The sequence below is a fragment of the Rutilus rutilus genome (genome assembly GCF_951802725.1).
Source record: "Rutilus rutilus genome assembly, chromosome: 3".
Lineage (NCBI taxonomy): Eukaryota > Metazoa > Chordata > Actinopteri > Cypriniformes > Leuciscidae > Rutilus > Rutilus rutilus.
The window spans coordinates 35,839,024-35,861,586 of NC_140211.1; the positions used below are offsets into that span (position 1 = coordinate 35,839,024).

The 22,563-nt window shown below is 38.1% G+C and overlaps 1 protein-coding gene across 13 annotated transcripts in view; it reads right to left on the reverse strand.

Annotated features, from left to right (window-relative positions):
* The window catches only part of ppip5k1a (diphosphoinositol pentakisphosphate kinase 1a), a 37,936-nt gene that overhangs the window by 10,584 nt on the left and 4,789 nt on the right, over positions 1–22,563 (reverse strand). For 8 of the 13 annotated variants that reach the window (XR_014626758.1, XM_084404487.1, XM_084404493.1 and 5 more), the window contains exons 2-25: positions 22,077–22,554; positions 21,132–21,327; positions 20,066–20,156; positions 19,864–19,949; positions 19,206–19,360; positions 17,425–17,526; positions 17,106–17,267; positions 16,854–16,975; positions 16,620–16,721; positions 16,359–16,445; positions 16,190–16,265; positions 10,142–10,251; positions 9,309–9,607; positions 6,951–7,072; positions 6,676–6,858; positions 6,424–6,565; positions 6,087–6,310; positions 3,812–3,939; positions 3,601–3,715; positions 1,976–2,083; positions 1,699–1,812; positions 1,422–1,562; positions 1,188–1,281; positions 232–357 (exon numbers count right to left, since the gene is read on the reverse strand). Coding sequence is in view for 12 of the 13 variants with exons in the window: in XM_084404487.1 (XP_084260613.1) it covers positions 232–357; positions 1,188–1,281; positions 1,422–1,562; positions 1,699–1,812; positions 1,976–2,083; positions 3,601–3,715; positions 3,812–3,939; positions 6,087–6,310; positions 6,424–6,565; positions 6,676–6,858; positions 6,951–7,072; positions 9,309–9,607; positions 10,142–10,251; positions 16,190–16,265; positions 16,359–16,445; positions 16,620–16,721; positions 16,854–16,975; positions 17,106–17,267; positions 17,425–17,526; positions 19,206–19,360; positions 19,864–19,949; positions 20,066–20,156; positions 21,132–21,327; positions 22,077–22,226 (3,235 nt within the window). In the remaining variant the exon portion in view is untranslated. The remainder of the gene's footprint in view (positions 1–231; positions 358–1,187; positions 1,282–1,421; positions 1,563–1,698; positions 1,813–1,975; positions 2,084–3,600; positions 3,716–3,811; positions 3,940–6,086; positions 6,311–6,423; positions 6,566–6,675; positions 6,859–6,950; positions 7,073–9,308; positions 9,608–10,141; positions 10,252–16,189; positions 16,266–16,358; positions 16,446–16,619; positions 16,722–16,853; positions 16,976–17,105; positions 17,268–17,424; positions 17,527–19,205; positions 19,361–19,863; positions 19,950–20,065; positions 20,157–21,131; positions 21,328–22,076; positions 22,555–22,563) is intronic. The other 5 variants (XM_084404489.1, XM_084404495.1, XM_084404488.1 and 2 more) reach the window with 1 other exon arrangement.

Here is a 22,563-nt window from a genome sequence, read left to right on the forward strand (position 1 = left end):
ACAGTAAATGACACAGCAGACTCCATGAGCTTTTAAACACCACACATTCAAGACCATGAACCAGATGTGAAATGGTGAGTATGACAGCGAGATGTGTGATACAACATCAGGACCTGATGTAACTAGAGTTCTTAATCCTAAACTTTACAGGAAGTGCCCTTTACCTAGATTTCCTGTATTGTAAACTCTTTTATTATCTCTGTGAGAGAAGGAGCTGGACTGAGCACATACCGTCTTTATAGGTCAAACTGCCTGAGGAGAATTTTTTGCGGTGTGTGCGTGCGTAGTCCTGAAGGTTGGGGGCACTAGAGGAGCCCCCCAGGACGGTGGTGCTGAAGAGACCAGCGCACTGAGAGCCTGCAGAGGAGGTTAGATCACGGAATTAGTGTGCACACCAACCACATGCACTTATTAATCAAAACACAGCAGTTACTGCAGAGGGAGTGAGAGGACTATAAAATCATAATATATGACTCATGCCAAAACCATTACGGTTTGGCGAACATCAATGACAGGCTAGTAGAGCGAAATCTAATGAACAAAAGACAAGCAATGTTCTGGTCAGGGAAAGTATATACATTATATCTATTAGGAGCAATTATGAACACACAAAAAAAAAACTTAGCAAAACAGCAGATCAGTATGATATTAGTGAACATTTAGCGTTCACATGTCATTGATAGTAGATTACACAAATTAACTTCAAATCTACAGATAGTTAGGTATGAAATATGTCGGACTGCATGCAGGATTATTTAGCTAATTTTCACCCTTGTCAAATATGTTTTTTTAGCATGCAAAATTTTTAACTTTTAAAATTGCAGCAAATTCAAGGCACTTCATAGGTGTATAAAAAGCCAACTAAACGTTCATCACAGATTACAGCACTCATTTATTTAAAACAGTTTAAATAGGCTACAGCAAAACACAGAATGATTAATCCAAAATGTCTAAAAATTAACAGCAGCATCCCACCATCATGCAACAAACTCCGTCTCTGTCTGGATCTGAAGTGTGTATCCACCAATTTCCTAGGTAACGACTATGCAAGTGGTCAGCTAATGGCTTTTACACCCGAAATAACATGCAATATAGTGTTGCCTTGGATTGAGAGGGTGTGTTCCTGTCAGGGAGAAGAGATAAACAGCAGTTGTTGAGGCTGACTGAGACAGACACATGATACCAACCTAATCCGCTCTGCTTCATCTCTGGAGACTGACGTGAGCAGGAGGGGAAGAGGCGATAGCTGCCCCCTTTAGAGGATGAGCTTTCCGATAGGACCTGCGCACAGACACAAATAGAACTGTTGAATTATGGTACATAAAACCCAGCCTGATTCAGTCAATTTGACACCACAGAGATTTATACAAGTATTTTACAAAGCACACTATGTTTATTGAGTGTGATGGCGGCTGTGATACCTCCATGGAGCCAGTCTTGCGATTCCGGATCAGAGGGGATTTCCTCTGGGTGCTGATGGCCTCCGAAAGGGGCAAGGCGCGGTCGGGTTCATCTCGTGCAAGATTTTCCAAACTACCAGGGTCTGTTTGCTTTTGGTCATTCTGTGTCAACACACACAAACACAGACATGGAAAATTCTGCTGAACAATTTTTTTTATTTAATAACAATTCATTAGCTGAACAACATCCTAATCCAATACATGATGAGAAAATGTAACAAAATGAAAGTCTGTATACTTCAGCAGAGGCTGGACGGAAACCAAATCCCATCGGAGCGCTCTCCTCCTCAGATACTTTGACCCCAGGGCTGAAATGCAGTTCCACATGGAAGCGCTCTTCAGAGGATGGGTCCTGAGTTAACACAACATCACAACTGTCACATTTCTTTGAAGAACTCTTTTGAGACTACACAGTCCTTACCCAAATAAAACACTGGACAGCTCAGTTATGACAGTTCACTTATGTTTATTCTGTACCTCAGTTGAGTAAAACAGACAGTGAGAGCAGGATGTACCTTGTTGTTGTCTTCGTAGAGCATAATGACGATCTGGGTCATGTAGTTGAGCTCAGACACTGCACTTAGATAATCCATGGCTCTCTTCCACTGCTGGTCCTTCTCCTCCTGAAACATCATATGTATCCTTTAACATTTAACTGAAACCACAATCAAAGGTTCTTACTAAAAAAATAATATTTTTTTGCATTTGTACTTTTTCTGTAGCTTTTGTACTACTTTACCTTTGTAAAATAAGTAGCATCATTTTTTTTTAAAAGAGTACTTAATACAGGAATAATATACTTTAAAAGAATATTTTTAAGTGCAAACTGAATGTAATGTTTTCAGATGCTTAAGTGGATGTTGACTGCAATTAAGTGAAAGTTTAAATTTATATTAAATGCATTTTTTTGACACACTAACTTTAGGACTTCAATACATCTTTATAGGTAATTTCATAATTACTTCTATTGTCTTTGAAACATGGTTAAAGTATCCTGCTAAATGTACTAACAGTCATTTATGGTAAAGTCACCTTTATTTATATAGCGCATTATAAAATACAGATTGTTTCAAAGCAGCCTGACTGGGACAAACAGGAAAATAATGACAGATAATGTCAAATGCTGACAGAAAACACGACAATTTGAGTGAAGAAGAGACCGTTTCATTCTAACCTTTATAGTCCGAAGTATCCATTCAGTATAAACTCGATAGAACAGTCGGCAATGTGAGAACGCGCAATGCTAGAGCTTTTATGTCAACAGGTCGCGTACTGCTTTCACTGACAACGTAAATAAGAATGTTAACCCAGGGTTTAGGGTGTACAATGTGAAACATCAGTTTATGAATACCCAGGATTAACTGTTAACCTCGGGTAAATTATGAGCAGTGTGAAACGTGAAGCAAGATAACCCAGGATTCAGTTTACCCGGGGTTTAGAATGACCCAGGATTAACTATTTAAAGTGTGAAAAGCCCAATGGAACAGCAGCGGTTTCTTTGGGTACCACTGTACACAAAGCAGCGCTGCGCTATAAACACTACTTTATACAGAGGTAAGAGGAAAATAAATACCATCGAAACTTTTCTGAAGACAGTAAGTTCCCTTTAGCGATACATTCATATAAACCCCCACCCCCAATTCAATATTTCTAATTTTCTTCCTTTATTATTTCAAGCATAACTTGTGCCTGGTGCAAAATTTGCTCTGTTGGTACATCTGTGTTCTCCTCTTTGTATCCGTTTTCTGCCAAAGCTAATTTATGGCCGGTCGACCAGTCTCATCTCTAGCTGAATATTATGTCTAATAATGAAGTTGCAATTCAGTAAATTAAAAATATGTTAACTTTAAATTAAATATTGAATAACACAATACAGTTTACAAATTATAATCAAGTACTTTGTATGTGCTTTAATACATCAACATATCAAAATAATTGTACTTCTTTACAAGCATAACAAAAGATTATTAAAGCATACTAATTAAAAATGTCCTTTAAAGTCAAACGTAATTTGGCAATATTACAAAGTGCACTTTTTACATGTGCATAGTCATGAAAGACAGTAGACAGGACAGCTTATGAGTACGTCACTTCGATTCTCTATTTTCCTCGTCATTTCTCTTTATAATATAATACTTACATCCAATAGGCCGCCATAACGGAAGATGCTGAGCAGGGAGTGGACGTGACTCTCACTCGTGAAATACAGCCGAGTTCGGACATGCCTGCCTGGTGACAGCACACCACGTGAGTATCTGGGATACAAAGATATGGACAAATCTCTTATGGTCAATAGGAGAGACCAAATAAAAGAAAAAGGAGAGATGAGAGTAAAAAAACAGGGCACTCACAGAGGATGCAGCTTGTTTACAGACTCGTCCTCATGTGTCCTCTGAAGGTCCAGTAGAATTTTCTTTACTAAAGGCAGACAGTAGGCATATGCAATATCCAGCTTTTCCACGTTATTAATGCCATACTCCTAAAAAAAAAAAAGTAGTTTACAATCAGATGTACAATAGCAGATCCTGGCTTTGTGTGGAATACTGGGTAGAGGCGTTTTAGGGGGGAAAAAACAAGTAAGGGATAATCCACAGCTAGCTGTGCATTAAACGATTTTAATGCATGACGTGGAGGCAAAGAGTCGCCCGATGCCTCTACAGAGTGCATTAAAATCGTTTAATGCACAACTAACCGTGCATTATCCTGCTTATACCATATGGTCATTTGCCAGCACTGACAATGTCAGAAAATGTTGTCAGTAATTACTCATCCTCATGTTGTTCCAACCTCGTAAGACTTTCGTTCATCTTTGGAACACAAATTAAGATATTTTTGATGAAATCTGAGAGCTGTCTCACTCCTCCAATAGTGAGCCTACGTTCTGACGTACAACCCAGAATCGCTGTGCTGCTACACTACGTGAACTCACTCAGAGGCCCACACAGAAGAAAATGAATAGTTAAATAAATTCGTTATTTTCGTTTTTTTTGCGCACAAAAAGTATTCTCGTCGCTTGATGAACTTGTGGTTGAGCCACTGTAGTCACTTGGACTATTTTAAACATTGTCTTTACTAACTTTCTGGGCCAGCAAGTTTCAATTACAGAGAAGCCTATGGAGGAGTGAGACAGCTCTCAGATTTCATCAAAAATATCTTAATTTGTGTTCCAAAGATGAACGAAAGTCTTACGGGGTTGGAACAACATGAGGGTGAGTAATTACTGACAACATTTTCATTTTTGGGTGAACTAACCCTTTAAAGCTGTTATTGATGTTTGCAGCACAATATTTGACCAAAAGGGTAAAATGTATGGTTATTTTCGGCAGTGACGGTTCAATAGATTTAGCATTCAGCCGCTTTGAATCAGACACAGAGATAAAGTTGTGCGTAATATTACATTTATTTGATTTTGAATGAATGCATTATAGCATTTGTTTGAATTATCGAGAGAGAAAGAGAGAGAGAGAGAGAGAGAGATTCGTACCTGCGTCTGTTCAGTGTCTCTCTCTATTAACAACGAAGCTGTTTAATTACTTCAGAATAGCGATGTAACCCCCTCTTTGCTGAGAAATATAATGTGGCGGTTCAGTAGCAAAGCTATTTTATTACTAAAAGTCACAAGGCATAGTTGATAAGTTTCTGTACTCCTGAATGTTTCTGTGTGCACAGCACGATCTTTGCTCTCTGTGTGCGAGTGATGTTTGTGTGCGTGCTCTTCGATGAAAACAGCGCATTAATATAGAATGGTGATTAAACTGACTTGGAAATACCTGTGCATTAAAAGTTTTTTTTGCACACCTTCCAGCTAATCAGATTTGAGTATTCAGAGAGACCATGGTATAACTAAAAATAAACAATCTTTTATTACCTAGATTAGACGACTAGATTACAGTACACAAGAGTATTACTATTTTGTAGCAAGTCGATACGACTCCCATTCAACAACATAAGTAGTTAAATTCTACTGCTGTTGGCAAGGTTTATATTGTTAACTAAAACTAAAAATCTAAAATTTCTTGAAATAAAATACAAAAATATTAAAACTAAAATACAATAAAATATATATATAAAGAAAAAAACGTATTTCAGGAGTTGGACCCACTTTTGCCTTCAGAACTAACTTAATTGTAAGGCAACATTTCTTATTTACATTTAGTTTAAGTTAAAGTACTAAAATAACTCAAACTAAAACTAAATAAAACCTATATAGACCTATTTGATTTTTTTTACCTATTTAAACTAAAACTTTAACGAAAATGAAAACAGAAATTATATAAATTCTAATTCAAAATGTTTAAAAAAACAATGATACTAAAAAACACTGGCTGTTAGTCAAAAAATGACTAATTGTCAAGAAGTACTTATAAGGGTTTAACAATAAAAATTGTTTTATTTAGTTTTACTTTTTTTTACATTTTTGTTGTGGTATCGAGGGCTGGGTGATATGTGAATAAAACATTTAAATAAATAAAAATTTCTTGAAGAAAGTAATAGCTAATTCTAGTGAAAATATCTAGTGAAATACTTTTATTCTGACAAGCCCTATTCACATTAGCAACTGAAAAAAAATAAACTTTAGCTAAGGGCAAGACATACAGGTTCACGTTTCAGAATTTCCTCACACACCTGCGGTATGACAATGTCGGCTAGAGCTCGAGAGAGCTTGAAGAGTTCCCCTGTGTCCTCCAGGCCCAGGGAGCTGTTGTGCTGCACGTCATACTTAACACAGTCATAAATGTCAGGAATCTTGCTGATGTCGTAGCGGCCGCTCTTCATGCGGAAGTCCCTTTCCAACTTGGACCAGCGCTGCAGCATCATCTCCAGTGTCTCGCTGTGGTACAGCTGTAAATCTGAGAGAGGCAACTCAAACTCATTTACTCAGGTTGTCTCAAGTTTATCTGTACGGCCTTTTAATATGCGCTTTTCTTTTCAGTCTTTTTTTATGTGAGCACAGAGCAATCACCTGCTGATTTGGGGTCTTCAAGTCTTTTGCGGATCTGTGAGGTGAGGCTCTGGACAAGGGTGTAGACTTGATCACACATACTCACTGGATTCTCCACAGCCTTCATAGAGTTCACCAGAGAGCTGCTGCATGTTGGAGCCAGCTGGAGAAACAAAAGAGATGAAGTGGACACAGATGTGCTTTTCATATCAAGTCACCGGAGAGACTGAAATACACCCCATAGTTCAAAAGATGTTTGACGCTCTGATTTACCCTGTCAAAGTCTTCTTCTGTGAAGATTTGATCTTTCTGCATGATCTCATGAAGTCTGGCCTTAACCCTCTGCTGACAGCCGCTAAGGGAGTCAATATCGTTATCCAGCAGGCCGTTCATATTTGCACTCTTTACCATCTGGACCAGGATGGGTGTCAGTTCCCCTTCCAGTGCCAAGAGACCCTGCGAGGCAGACAACCAACACAAGGTTAACATCCTCTGATAACTTTATATCTTTAAACCTTAGAAGAGCTGTATTTGTTGTGGCTGAGGACCTTTGCAAACGCAGCAGCAGTCATTTGCACCCTGCCCTCATCCGAGGCATAGATCTTGAGGTCATGCCGGTAGGTGCTGTGTAACCTGAGCAGGCCACAGCCTGGAAAACCAGCGTAATCCCCTATAAGAAGTCAAGAACATAACATTCACAGAGAAAAACTTGGTGAGACTAAATAGACATATAGGACAAGGGTAATCAACCCTGTTCCTGAAAACCCACTGTCTTTCCGGGGTTTATCTCTAACCATAATCAAGGTCTTAACTGACAATTAGAGGCATGGGTTTTGGAGAAGGCTGGAATGAAACTGCAGGATAGTGGGTCTCGAAGAACAGGGTTAAACACTACTATTATTAAGTCTGAAGGTTAACATGTCAAAGTTAACATGTCCAAAAGGTTATTTTGCTGTAAAATCTCATTCACTCAAATTTGGCAACCTCAGACACATTGAACCAAGTTTGATGTCACTGAAAGTAAACACCATTGGCTGTTCCATATTACACAACCAGTCCGTAAGCAAAATGTAAATGCAAATCTAATTTGCAAGATAAGGAAGAATGAAAGATTATCAGTGAACAATGGTTAAAATGTAAGTCTGTTCCTCAAACAAAAGTATCAGAAGACTTACAGCGCACAATATAGTCATATGAACAATATGGTTTGGTGACACTTCTATGGTGTGAAAGAAATTTAAAAAAATACTGCTGCACAGAAAAAAAGGAGAAATTATAGCTAAGAAGAAACAGGGAAATGGGAAGCATATAATACGAAGACTGCTGATGAGGCACTGGGTTTTATCCCAAAATTGGGTAACACTTAATAATACCTTACATTTTATAAACTTCAAGGATCTTATAATAAATGCTTCACAGATCTTTGGTTAATAGAGTGCTGCAGGGATGGTGTCTTTTTGTAGGCCAACCCAGAGTTTTGCATCACTCTGGTTTCCTCAACATCCATTAGCTTTTGGATTATTGCAGAAAATAAGCTCTGCGACAAAAGTTTATAATTCTTACACATTTTGTTAATCAAGATAATCTTCACAAATGTTTATGAATATTGAAGCTTAAATACAATCTGCAGCAGCTGAAGTTAAGCTATAAAGAACTTCACCACGGTTGCATGACATCAACGACACCAAATGCCTTTTTCAAGGTACGTAAAAGCTAGAAGAATTCACGAGTGGGGTATAACTGATGTAGTATTTTTTATGTCATAGAATAAAACGTGAAACAAATCCTGAGCTTGTGTTAACCACAGGCATTTAACCATTGACTTCCATTAACCATTTAACCAAAACTCCATTGACTTCTGGACAATGAAAGTTCCTAAAGTTCATAAATGCTCATTTCCTGGTTTTAGGACTTTGCAGCACTCTATGTGCATTACATTTTTGTTTAATTAGTCATTACTCAGCTGTAAGTCAGTTATTTAACTATGGTTAATATATTCATATTTGAAATTGTTAATGTTTAATGTTTGTAGATGACTGAATAATGAACATTATTAAAATGTCATCCGATATTGAGTGACCGTCATTAATATGAATGTTAATTAGTTAGATTTAGGTATAATGTTGGATTAGAAAGGTGTAATAAGGTGCTGAAAGCATGAGATTTGTGGACTCTAGAAAAATAACATCTAAAGGGGTTCTCAACTCTGGTCCTCGGTCAACAGTTTTGCTCCAACCCTAATGAAACACACCAACGCAGTGCCAGGCACGACGCAAGTGTCTTTTGCTAGTTTCAGCTGACGCAGCTATCATTTTCATGTCCTGAGCCACGTTGTTTAAATAGCAAATGCATTTGCGCCCATTTGTGTGCTGGTCTGAAAACGAGGTGTGTTCAGGCGCATTGTTGGTATGTTGCTATTTTGAGGCGACTGAAACCTGGTCTAAAGTAAAAAAAATAGAATTGCGCATCGGCTTGCTGAAAAGATGCTCAGCTACTTCTCTGCGGCGATGCTGCTGCAGTGCTGTCATATCTGGATACTGGGAACCGTTATAAAACGCTCTCGCATATTTAGTTTTTGCCATTTTAGGACGTGTAAAATTTACATTTGTAGCTTCAACAACCAGAAGCAGTTTGTCCAGTTTCATCTGGAATGCGAAAAAAAAATCTCTCTTTCAGTCTTTTAATGAATGGGAGCTATCCAATCAGAAAAATGCAGATCTGTATGCAGGTACGAGGTACTTTATCTGAATGAAATACATACATCTCTCTCACTTTTGCTCAAGTGCCAGCGATTAACCCTCAGCGTGCCAGTGTTGGCACGCCTGCCATAGGTTGCCGACCCCTGGCTTAGATCGTTAAAATAGGGCCCCTAAGTGACAGACAAACAGGAGGTTGTTTTTTTCCACCTTGACCTCCAGGATACATGCAGCGGAAAGCCCTGCCGAGTTCTTCAGCCTGAACTCTGCCTGCTGGAGTCAGCTCCCCCCCCCACTTCAACACCAGCAGTATAGAGGCGCCTTCCTTACGGGTATCTGCACAAAACACAAACAGTAGCACCATAATGCATGACATGATTAAAGCCAAACACGACTGAGTTTCTTGGTCAACAATCCTCGTACCTTCCTCCTCACTGGATGTTTTGGGCTGTCCATGAGGAAGGTAGGTTAGCTGCACTTTCCTATTGATTCCAGAGAAATGACCATACCTGAAAAAAGAATAGAACAGGGACAATTATGTAATTAGGGTTATCTACAGGCCCCAAAGAAGTTCACTTTCCACTTCCCTGTTCTTGACTGACATCAATATTAACATAGCCAGAAGCACCTGCCAGAACAGCTGCTCAGAAATCCATCCAGTGCATCTATGAGTGATGCTTGTCAAGAGTTGTGAAAGGGGACACTGCGATTTCATTGTGTCATAGGACAAAACTTAATACTGAGATTCTAAAAATACTGCATGTTGGGAATATCACTGAACATAGTGTTCATTTACAACATCCTTCAACTGAATCTCCTTTAAGACATGTTACATATATCTCCTTAGATACACTAGAAACATTGTATTTTTCTGAAAGAAAGCATCTGTTAAGAATATGATGGAAATTAACATACTGTTTTATATAACACACGAGCGTGTGTCTGGAAAATATGTCGTGTCAAAAGACTTAAAAGGAGGCCACCAAGGAAGACTGCAAGTGTGCCAGTTAGCATGGCCCAGTTAACATCTAACATTAACGTACATTTCTAGAACGGTCTTCAGTTGTTCAAGCTTGGACTTCTTCTCCTCAACTTCACAGTCAGTATGCTGTCCTATATCTGCCAAGAGTGTCCTGGTAATGTCCAGAACTTCCTGTGGAAACACAGATATGGAGTAGCACAGCAGGTTTTAACAATAAATTCAAGGTTTAAATGAGTGGTTCTCAAACAGTGGGCCAGGGGCCCAGTATGAGGGCTCAGCAAACTTCCAAGGGGGCCTCAAGATTACTTAAAATGATGTAAAATAAGACACAACAGGTATTGAAATCAAAATCAAGGTGTTTCTTATTTTAATTTATCCCCTCAACAACCATTTTTTCCTTTGAAGCACCAGGATTCCCAGAGTCTTGGAAAACCTCAATATATGAGGAAGCCTAATTTTAAAAGTTTGATTGTAGACCTGGGCCCTTATGTATAAAACTTCTAAGAAATGCTCTTAAGAATAGTCTTAAGCTTTGACTTAAGTGTAAAAAAATTATTAGTAAAAAGTAGGACTTCTCGAAGTGCTGACTGAAGTGGCACTTACAGTAAGTGCTGTGAACTAAGGACTACAATGGACAATCAACCCAAAATGGCTCAACTACTGAATAAGTCAATAGTGAGCCTGCAAGGGTGAGGTCACTGCAGAATGACACCAATCATTTAATGTAATTATAATAAAATAATTTAATTAAGATACTGAAACTTTAATATTTTAATTTATTTAAAAAAAATGGCTTTGCATTGTGCAAAATTATCACAAATTAGTATTGATGCTGTGGAATCCTTTTCTATTGATAGATGTCTCCTTATTTACAGTTGGAGCAATGATGCAAACATGAGTTCCATCAGAGGATCCAACAACTCAGGGAAGCTTGCAATCCTCATAAAAGTGGCTTGATTTTGCTGCAAGATTTGAAGATCAGTTTGAAAGTCAATGAACTGCCAAACAGTAGTGGCCAAAAGTGAGGCAAAGGAAAACTGACAGATTCACACAGTATTAAAAATGTGTTAAAGGTGAACTAAGTAACTTTTTTACCTTAACTGAACAGCTTCGGAGTCATTGGAATGGTTATATTACTTATTTCGGGTTGAATGGTGGTCGTTTCGCACCCCCCTGGTGCCCGTGAGCGGAAAATATGCACTTGCAACTTTGAGCCGGCGGGCCGCCGCGTCAGGAAGTCTCGCGTGATATCAGGTCTCGCGATGTAAACAATTGCTTTACGGCCAAAAGAAATCTGCTAAAATGCTGTCATTATTGCGCTCCCTCACGCTGTTCGAACCCGAATGAAGATATGAAGGTAAAATAGTAGCAAAACTCGAGAGCACGTAGATGTGAATTTGAGAACTTGTACAATAAATATTGGTACTTGTACATGAACATTTACACTCACAGCTCCAATGTGAAAACCTGTAAAATAAAAATCTGAAGTTGAATGTTGAAATTTGCACTCGCAAACAATAGTCACAAACCTGTATTCTGAATCTGAAGCTGCAGACAAGTAGACACAAATGTGTAAAATGCCATTCACTGAAATACAACGACAGACACAAACTTGTAATATATATTTTGCGTTTAATCTTACATTCACATTCGCGGTACTACCTCAATTAGGCACTTGCAACTTCTCAAATCTGTCACTGCAATTTCAAATTTCGCGCCTTGACTTTTGCTACTCTTTTCGCGATTTATTAGGTGCAAAACTAACTTGTGCACTTGAAACTCAGAGGCGGTGAGAGAGAAAGGGGGGCGGGAGGAGGGGGGGTCAAAGGAGTCGTTTTATTGGTTGGCAGCTAGCCAATGAAATGGGACTTCGATGATGTCACGAAACCCGCGTGCACTGAAATACTGTCTATGGCAATGAAACGCTAACATTGCTTAATGCATTAGACTGATATTAAAAGAAATAAACGATATTATCAAACTCAATAAACACCATGCTAATAATTTTCTCCATTAGGTCACCTGATGGAGTTGTTCGGTTCCTTGCCACTGTTGCCTTTGGCTTGCTCAGTTGGGGATATTTTGGGGATATTTAATTTTGATTTTATCAATCAATAAATTCCATTAGAACAAACCTTGTTGTATTATTTTACTGTGAAGCTGCTTTGATACAATCTGTATTCTGAAAAGCGCTATACAAATACACTTGACTTGACTTAATAATGCATACTACAGAAAAGCAGATGAGCACAGAATATCAACGCAACGCGTGTAATTGAGACAGTGGTATTAAAAGACCAAAACTCAGGAAACACCATACAAACAAAGCATACAGAACAATCCCATATAAACCAAGAAAACGCTTAATGAGGCTTAATGGACCAACAGTTATAAAAAAATAATAAAAAAACAATAAAAAAAAACCCACATAATTCGTTACATTATTATTAAAACACAGGCAGCAAGTTTATTTGCACTGAACACACATTTGCTTTCTTTCGTCATATTCTGTGCTCATCTGCTTTTCTGTAGTATGCATTTAGCATGGTGTTTACTGAGTTTGATAAATCGTTTATTTCTTTTAATATCAGTCTAATGCATTAAGCCATGTTAGCTTTTTATTGCCATAGACAGTATTTCAGTGCACGCGGGTTTCGTGACATCATCGAAGTCCCATTTCATTGGCTAGCTGCCAACCAATAAAACGACTCCTTTGACCCCCCCTCCTCCCGCCCCCCTTTCTCTCTCACCGCCTCTGAGTTTCAAGTGCACAAGTTAGTTTTGCACCTAATAAATCGCGAAAAGAGTAGCAAAAGTCAAGGCGCGAAATTTGAAATTGCAGTGACAGATTTGAGAAGTTGCAAGTGCCTAATTGAGGTAGTACCGCGAATGTGAATGTAAGATTAAACGCAAAATATATATTACAAGTTTGTGTCTGTCGTTGTATTTCTGTGAATGGCATTTTACACATTTGTGTCTACTTGTCTGCAGCTTCAGATTCAGAATACAGGTTTGTGACTATTGTTTGCGAGTGCAAATTTCAACATTCAACTTCAGATTTTTATTTTACAGGTTTTCACATTGGAGCTGTGAGTGTAAATGTTCATGTACAAGTACTAGGGGTGGCACGGTACATGAAAAAACATCCGAACCGTTCGGTTCGCTTGACTCGGTTCGGTGCGCGTGTGCGTCGCGCGGTTTGCACGGTTCGACGCATGCGCAATGTAGCCTCGTGCCCGTGCTAATACAATGCTAAATCATAAATCAGACATATGTAGAATTACATTACAATGTCCAGCAATCGATTTATATATTACACTGAGTTTACCTAGACATTTAATGAGATCTACTCCACTATATGTTGTTTTTTTCATGTGAATAAATAGGCTACATAGATCGACTGTTCCACGTAGCCTAATGGTCCAGTGGCAGAACTTGCCAAGCTTTTATTATTTAATCGGAACGAGTAGCCTTGAGTCTCCTCAATGGATTGAAGCGCGCGTCCGAGTGATGAATGTGCGGCCGCTGCGGTGTGTGCGCGAGCCACGAGAACACTGTATCAGCACCACTGATCGCAACTGCAACGAGCACTTTGATCACTTGATTAAAAAAACACATTTCAGCGCTAAATTGCTTCTTATTTAACAAACGAATGAAACAAATACTTTGCTAGTTAACTGGAAATGTTTTATTTATTTGTATTGGTACACCCGTGCTGCAAGATAATATCAACCCTGCAAAAAATGGTGGGGACATGTCCCGCCTATGATGACGAGACACGAGGATAAATTGACAAATAACGGTCCAACACAGCCCACGTAGCTCTACAGATGATGGACCTCCAGGGCCACTGAAAGTTTCCTCAGGGTGACTGCTCACTCATATTACTTCAGAATGGGAAATGAGAAGCTGCGTTTTGCAAACACACCCCATTTATGAAATAAATAAATAAATAATTAGATAATTCAGCTATATATCATATGCTGAAGTAAATTTTTGGAGTGTTAAAGATTAAAAGAAAAAACAACAACATGAACCGTACAGAACCGAAAACCGTGACCCTAAAACCGTGATACGAACCGAACCGTGGGTTTTGTGAACCGTGCCACCCCTAACAAGTACCAATATTTATTGTACAAGTTCTCAAATTCACATCTACGTGCTCTCGAGTTTTGCTACTATTTTACCTTCATATGAAGAACATGTTTTAAAGAATGTCCCATCTGCTTTGATGTCGTTGATCTACTAGCCTCTGGTGTCTGAGAATCGCCAACGAGTTTTTACAACAGTGTTGTCAAATATCTATACCGAAGCTGTGGGGGGAGCTCTAGAGAGAAACCTGCTAGCAAAAAGCGAGAATACAGCGAAGAAATCCCGAAACTACTGAGCCCCGCTTTAAAGATTTTGTAAGCGTATTGTGTAGTTGTGCTTGGAGTCAATTGTTTATTTTTGATAACACAATGAAACATGCCAAACTGTAGAAATATTTTTTAGCCAGGCTATCATACAAAGAAATTATGAACACATGAAAAAACAAGAGAGGACAATGAAATATTAATAACTGACTATGAGCTTTTTAGTTTTTCTAAAACCTGTAGCTGTAGTTTGCCCTTTTTTGTCACTTAATATTCAACAATATTATTGATCTGCCTGCGTTGACACCATTGTCTGAGAACTGAACTGAGCTGGAGCATGACATGACTGTTTTCTCCAGAGCGAATAAATAGAAATAAATAAATAGATAACTGATGATTTTTACAATGGAAATGAATCAACACTGAACTTACTTAAGCTGGACAATGACACTATTTTCTTCTAGAGCTGCTGTACAGCCAAAACTAACTTTTCTTGTAATCAATGTAAATCTGGTTTGAAACAATCTGTATTGTAAAAGCACATCACTTTTGGCCACTACTGTATGTTTGGTGTGGTCAGTTTCACAATAGTGCTATTACAGACCCTGCTTACTGTGGAATGATGAGCTCACAGTCATCTGCTGCATTTTTCCAGTCGCCAAAAATTTAATTATTACTTTCATTTCATTTCATTGCTATAAAATTTCTTAAAGGTTAGTTACAAAAAGAATATCTTGATGATCAACTCCGTCATCATTTAACTCCAAAACATCATATTTTTGTTGAAAAGTGCGTGGCCTCCTCCTCTCTGCTGCCATCTTGTTACTCCTAATTAGGTTAGGATACCTCTCCAGCACTCTTAAATAATTTAGGAGCTGAGACCTAGTCTTGACACTTAGGAACCTTTATGAATCACACTTATTCTTAAGTTTAGGAATGAGAGTAAAATTATGTAATTCTTAGAATTTTGACAATGCAATTATTTTATTTTTAATTATGATTATTTTAGTTTATTTTTTTAATTTACAGAAAACAGCAGTGCCCATAAATTACGATAAGTTCTAGTGCCCATAAATTAATAAGGTCTAGGGGGTCAATAAGGTTGAGAACCAATGGTTTAAATTCAACCAAAATATAAAAAAATTAAATCTATAATAATAGTAAAAGAATTTACAAAATTGTTACCTGGGATATATTGGGCCAAGATAGTTTCTGAAATGAGTAATATATTTGAGGAGTTGGTATTGGAGCCTTTATTTTTTGATTCTTGGTTTGCCTGATAAAGCTTTGATTTTATCAAAAGAAAAAAAGCCTGTAAAATCTTTTGCAGCTAGGAAAAACATATTTGGATAAGTGACAAGACTCTGACTATATCGGGATGGCACAAGATGTTGATGGAATTAATTCCGCTGGAATATTCAACTTGTCTAGTTAATGGTCAGCCAGTCCAGTTTTATAGTGTCAACTATTCTGCAGAAGGGTTTTCCCATTCATGTGCCCCAAGTGAGTACATAATGGTTTTAAGCTTGTATTGCACTACAGTTATGTATTTATTTATTTTTACTTTATTATCTTATTTATAATTTTTTTACTCTTTTAGTGACCTAGGATAAATGTGCTCATTATTACTTCAGCAGACTGTTTTTTTTATTTCTTTATTGTGATTGAATTTTTTTGTGTGTGTTTCTGTTTTAAAGTTGGAACATGTTTAATAAATGTATTTAAAAAAATAAAGAATAAATAAAAATTGTTACCTGTAGTTGTTTGGGTTTCTTTAGCTTCAGCTTGCCCGTTTTATATCCACCATATTTTTCAAAAAGCTCAAAAAACCTAGAATAAAGAAAAAAGCACAATATTTTTGCTATTTGGATATCAGTAATGCTTTAAGTGATTAAGTCTATTAAGCAGGTGGCAAGAACACACATAGGATTCCGCACTTCCATCTTCATCTTCTGCTTTGGTGTACGATCTCCATGGCGGATCACAGCTATTACGCAGCGCAGCTCCATCCTAGCGAAGAAGAAAAAAAGTAATTCTGATGCAATATCATAATAGGTCACTTAAGAGTGGACACCTTAAAAATATATGAATGTTGTGCATTAGACCAAAAAAAAAAAAAAGTGGAAAGATGAATTTTACTGTCAAGTCAAATGGCAAGATATAAGTGTAGCATGTGATACGTACATGGTGCCTGATGTAGTGGGTACAATAGGAATGTCCTCTGCCTCTGTAGGTATGGACCACGGGATCTGGAACTGAGGAGCCAGCTCCCTCATCACAATATTTCTGAAAGAAAGAACAAGCCAAACTCATCCTGTTGTGCAATTTTGCAACTATATGTTAATATGTTTGAAATACAAAGATTTTGAATCTTTATCTGATGATAATGATCTTTATCTTAATCTCATTAGGCTTTACCCCAGGATCTTAGCACAGTCGTCATAGTATTTCATGGAATTCTTCACAAAGCTAAATCCGTTGACATCACACACATACGAGTGGCCGTTGGCTCGAAGGAGGTCGAATCCACACACTGTTTGCTACAGTGTAAAAAGTATTTGAGAACAAAATCAGCATGAACAGGTTAAACCCTTGAAACATTTTCAGTCTGCAAATTCTTTCTTGTACATTCATAATTTCATTCTTGAAACCAAGAAACGAGCAGCTGACCTTGAATGCCAAACACACTTTACGGGCCACAAGCTTCTCCATGGCAGTGAGCATGACTGGGTAGCGGATTTCTTTGCCTTCACTGTCTCGCTCAACTTTCCCGTCAAGTGCAGGGGACTTACGAGCTTCTGCGTGAGCATAATCTGGCCCAACCGTGTACACCTGTAACAAATCAAACACGCACAAAAGAATGTTCCTGCTTCTCTAAAAATGTACAAATGAAACAAACACGTAAGAAAGCAGAACTTTGCTCTATAAAGATCAAGAGCAACAGGGTAATGCAATCACCGAGTAGAAAAGAAGGTAAATTAGTTAGTACCTTCACATCTGTTCCATCGGTTGGCATGAACTCTTCATAGATATAGGAGCCAGTTTTCCTCACACTGCTCTCTGGAGAGTAAACACTACTTCTGCTCCCAATCTGAAACAGAGACACATTCACACTCAAATGTTACGATTTTGCCATCGTGCAACATATTAACAGTTTTGTACACAGTTTTTCTATTAAACTATAGTTCATATCACTGTAGGCAGTTCTAGGAAAGCTACTTTGAACATAGCTAACAAAGTTAATATAAACTCTAGTAAAGTTACAAAACTATACACTACAAGTTAAGCTATTTTGAGGGGCGTTTTTGTTTTAATTTACAAGAATATACAATTTATTTAAAAGACTGCAGTATTTAATTGGCAACACAATGAGCATCACAATTAAGGTAACAGTAACAAACTCAAACACATACATTTATATTAAATACAATGAATAAAACTAAAATAGACCCTAACTTGTATAACTGAACCAAATAGACATCTGAATTTAAAGCTGAAGTAAAGTGTAATTTTTGTGACACTAGTGATACCAAATGTAGAAGTTGCTTTTCACTAAGTTTCATGAACATTCCCCCATCTGGTATTGGTTGAAAAAACTGATTGTTCTGTCCCAAACTCGCGGCATTAGCTGGGCCAGTGTTACTGTGTCAGGCTGGTCGAGATGCTCAAAAAACAGAGTGAGGTTTTGATAGAGCCACACTGTAAAACTTTTCAGGGAGTTAACATACAGATGGCTTGCTTATAAATATCCAAGCGTATTTAACTGGGATGGTTAAGTAGTTAAACACTTAAGCTTTAACCATTTATTTTGCAACAAAAAAAGAATATGTAAAATTCAGGGACAACTACAGGGCAAGAGTGCTCCAGGGATGATGCAATTTTGTTGGCCAACTCATAAATTAGCATTATTCGGTTCCCTAAGCAAAAAGCCAAAAGGGATGTTCTATTGGCTTTAGTATCAGTACAGAAAATAAGCTCTGTTACCAACAAAAGTTTATGATTCTTACACGCTTTGTTAATCAAGATAATATTCAAGATAATGACTTTTATGAAATTTGACACCTAAATATAATTGCCAAAAGTAAAAAGCTACAAGTAGGCTATAATTATATAACACCACAGTCACACAACTTCAAAGCCATCACTATTCATTTATTTAAAATCTACAAGTTGAAAAGTTTGAGATATAGTAGTTATGGTAGAATATTTAGCAAGATCGCAAATATAACGAGGCTGTAAAAGCTGCCTAATCAGTAGATGGGTTTTCCTGTTCAGCATGATAATATTTAATGTCCCAGACAACCTGTGTAGTTTCATTTAGCCACCATATATTGTATACTGATATATTATGTTGTAAAATAAAACGTTAAAATATCCAAGCTTGTGTTAACCACAAACCTTAATTCAGGCATTTAACCAAAAACCCATTGACTTCAGGACAATGGAACTGGAAGTTAAAAAAATGCTGACTCGTTTCCAGGTTTTAGGACTTTCCTGCAGCACGCTATAACTCTGCTTGGTAAATCAGTTGTTTTAAATGAATGAATGAATGAATGAATGAGCTACTAAAACAAACTGAGTAGAGTTACTAGTTGCTCCCCAACATAGACTGTAGGATAAACTCTGCAATTATGTCTTTTTTTAACACAGCTGACGGGGAAGGCTAAAACAAATGTCAGCATGTTCTTCTCCGTTTGCTGTGCTTGTATGACTGAGCGGATGCAGCTCAAGCTCTATGGAATAGATAATAGGCAGCCACTGCAAAAAGACCTTCCTGAAGAGGCGTTGGCTGCCTCCCCCAGCTGAAGTCGGGTAGTAGATGTACACATTATGGTCCTCGGCAGAAACGGGCTTCTCTACAAATGGTTTTAGAAAAACTTCGCCGTTAACTTCAACTTGGTCTTCTCCCTCAACCAGGTTACACTCTGTCTCAAAACAGGAAAGAAAAGGCCAGTCAAAACAGAGTTCCAGTGAATAGAAACAATATCTGAGCAGATAGACAGATAACACAGTCATCATCTGAGACAGGACTGTAATGTGGATTTATAGCTGGGTAAATATAGCACTTTGAGTGTCATTTGTTTTAGAGCAGAATAAATTTATTCAGGTCCTCAGGGAACTGTCATAGCTGCCAAGAACATAACGGCTCAATGGATGCCAGATGGTCACATCATGGACTTCAGAGCAATATTTGTATCCTTGGCCTGTGAAACACTTAAAATTGCTCTACATGAGGGGCTATATTTACTCGGAGACTAAAATAAATCAGTGCAGAGACAAAGCAGGACACTTTGCTAATATTTCTACTTCATTGTTGGATCATGAAGAAATAAGCAAACAAATAACAAAAGATAACTCTTTTGAAAGACATCAGGAAAACAAAACTTTAGATCCTCAAAAATACTGGGTGAAAAAAGCTTTGACTGACCATCAGGTTTGTCAGGGTCACGGTTTAAAACGGCATAGCGTGGCAGATCTATCCCCTCCTCCTGCAGGATACGATACACCTCCCTCCTAAAATATTATTAACAAAGGACAGAAAAAGCCTTATTCGGGTATCATACAGGATGCTGAAATGTATGCAAATATGAGATATGCAAAACTTTGGTTAATGAAAAATATGGTTATACCTATCCTGTATGTAATACTGCATATTAAGATCATTGATGAGCAGCGGGTTACGGAGCTTTGCGTAACTCACTGCCTTATCCAGGGGGAAGCCTAATTCAAGAGAAAATATTACTGTTGATATTGTGGGCATGCGAATATAAAAATGACTTGTCAAAAACACAACACACTGGTAAACAAATATGTAGACTGTTTATCAGGTATATTTATATACCAAAGAACTAGACTTAAGATGTTTTGCTAATTTTTGTGGGCGGATTCCAGTCAATTTAATAGGAATCAAAAATGATATCTGGAATTTCTTATGAGGGCGGAAGATTTGACTTTGTGATACGGCACATTGCTACACTATTGATAACGGACCTTTTAGTATGCAAAAATTCACTAGTGACCGCACATTTTTTGTCTCATTAGATTAGCTAATGATGCAATAACGTTAGGTAACTGAACAGGAGACCCCTTCAAAAAAGTTGCTTCATTGAGTGGTTAAAGGGATGGTTCGGAGTAATTTCAACCTAGGGTCCTTTGCACCATGACCTCGAGCCAAACACCCCCCCCAGAAGCCTTTTTTCCCTTGGTCGAACATTATTAAAGTTAGAGCTTATTTAGAGATATTAGCCGAATGGCTTAGTGCAGGTGCTAACGGATCCAAGGATGTATCTCGTAAATTACCCCGGTAGCAGTAGCATAAGCCATCAGGCAAGTTTTATTTAAATAAACTCCTGATGTACTTACAAACTTTGCAATGCCTCGTTTTATGAGTACAGAACCTATTTGTACTACTGTATAAGTGTGGCACCATTCTGGGCATTATTAGTGTGGTAATTTACGAGATACAACCTTGGATCCGTTAGCGCCTGCACTAAGCCATTCGGCTGATATCTCTAAATAAGCTCTAACTTTAATAATGTTCGACCAAGAGAAAAAAAGGCTTCTGGGGGGGGTGTTTGGCTCGAGGTCATGGTGCAAAGGACCCTAGGTTGAAATTACTCCGAACCATCCCTTTGATACTTCAGTGGAGAAACCTTATCTTCAACCAGCTCAAAAGGGCACAGACACAAAACATACCTTTAGAGTGAAATGAGATCAGGCAGTCACAGAGTGGCCACTTTTCCATCGGCTCATTGAGTATGACGTCCTCTGGAAAGATGACCACTGTGATGTACTCAAACTTGCAAAGACGTTCCAAGATCTGAGTCATGGGTTTGGACTTAGATTTCTTCATCATACAGCAAATCCCCACCACGATCTGACGCTCTGGAGGCTAAAAACAAACAAACAAGGATTTAAATGACATATACATCTACCCAAACATACTTCGTTATATGTACTGACGTTAGAAAAAAACTCAATTGTTTTCAAAAGTTCATAAATAATTACAGGAATTACTTGAAACATACTGTAAAACAAAAAAACTCAATATACGTATGTATATATATGTATATGAAATATACAAAAATGTAAAATACTAAATCTAAAAATTAGGCTTCTAAAGCAATATACTTAATGTGGTAAAAGGAAGCAGTTCTTTTTAAACAGTAAAAATGTAGTAAAAATGTGTTAAAGAAATTAATACATTATTCAGCAAGGATGCATTAACTTGATCTAAAGGATGCATTAACTTAATTTCTATTTCAGAAATGAATAAAAAAATAAAATAAAATAAAAACACTTTCATAGTTCTTCACACACAAAGATAACCTAAGTTTTGGGGCAAAAATCTGAAAAATGTCCTCAGATAAGCATGTACATGTGGAAACATCTTAAAAAAGGGATACTTTCAGTAAACTCTAATCTACATTGTATTTCAGTTGGTACTGGGGAACCAGAGATCAAATATTTGATGTCCTATGTGTTGCTACCATAATTCCTGCTTCTATGGCTAGGAGTCTTTAAAGAAGTCTTTAATGTTACATAGAAAATATGCTTCTGTTCTCAAACTATTAAATACCCAGATACATGAAGGCAAAATCTCTCCATTAGACCAGATGAACAGTTGAAAACCATCCGTACCGAATCATCCTCCAGGTCGTCTTCGTACAGCTCCATGTCTGTCCTCATGCTGGCGTAGTCGTCCAGGCCTTCGCTCTCATCCTCCGCGCAGCCCACGAAGAATCTGGGAGCGCTGCGCTGGCTCTCGCCGGGGCTGCTGGGCTCTGACATTACAGTCCACAGCGGCAGCGACCCTCTGCTTCCTGCCGCGCCATCTCACGCCAACACGCAGACCTGGAGGGGTGCGCGGCCAGACCAGCTCCGTACCCAGCCTGCAGGAGCAGTGGTGGTGTCACCGGCGGAGTGTGTGAGTGTGAGTTAGTGAGGTGGAGGGGAGGCTGATTGAGGCCTGCCAAAGTGCACGTAAATAGTTATAGGGAAGGATGTGAAGTGATGGACTGATAGCACAAAGTCATTCTTCCTAATGTTTTTCAGAGATCTGTGAGAAGGGATCTTTCTCTGTGTGTCTCCATGCTTATGAAATACAGCATCTTCTTTCCTACAAAAA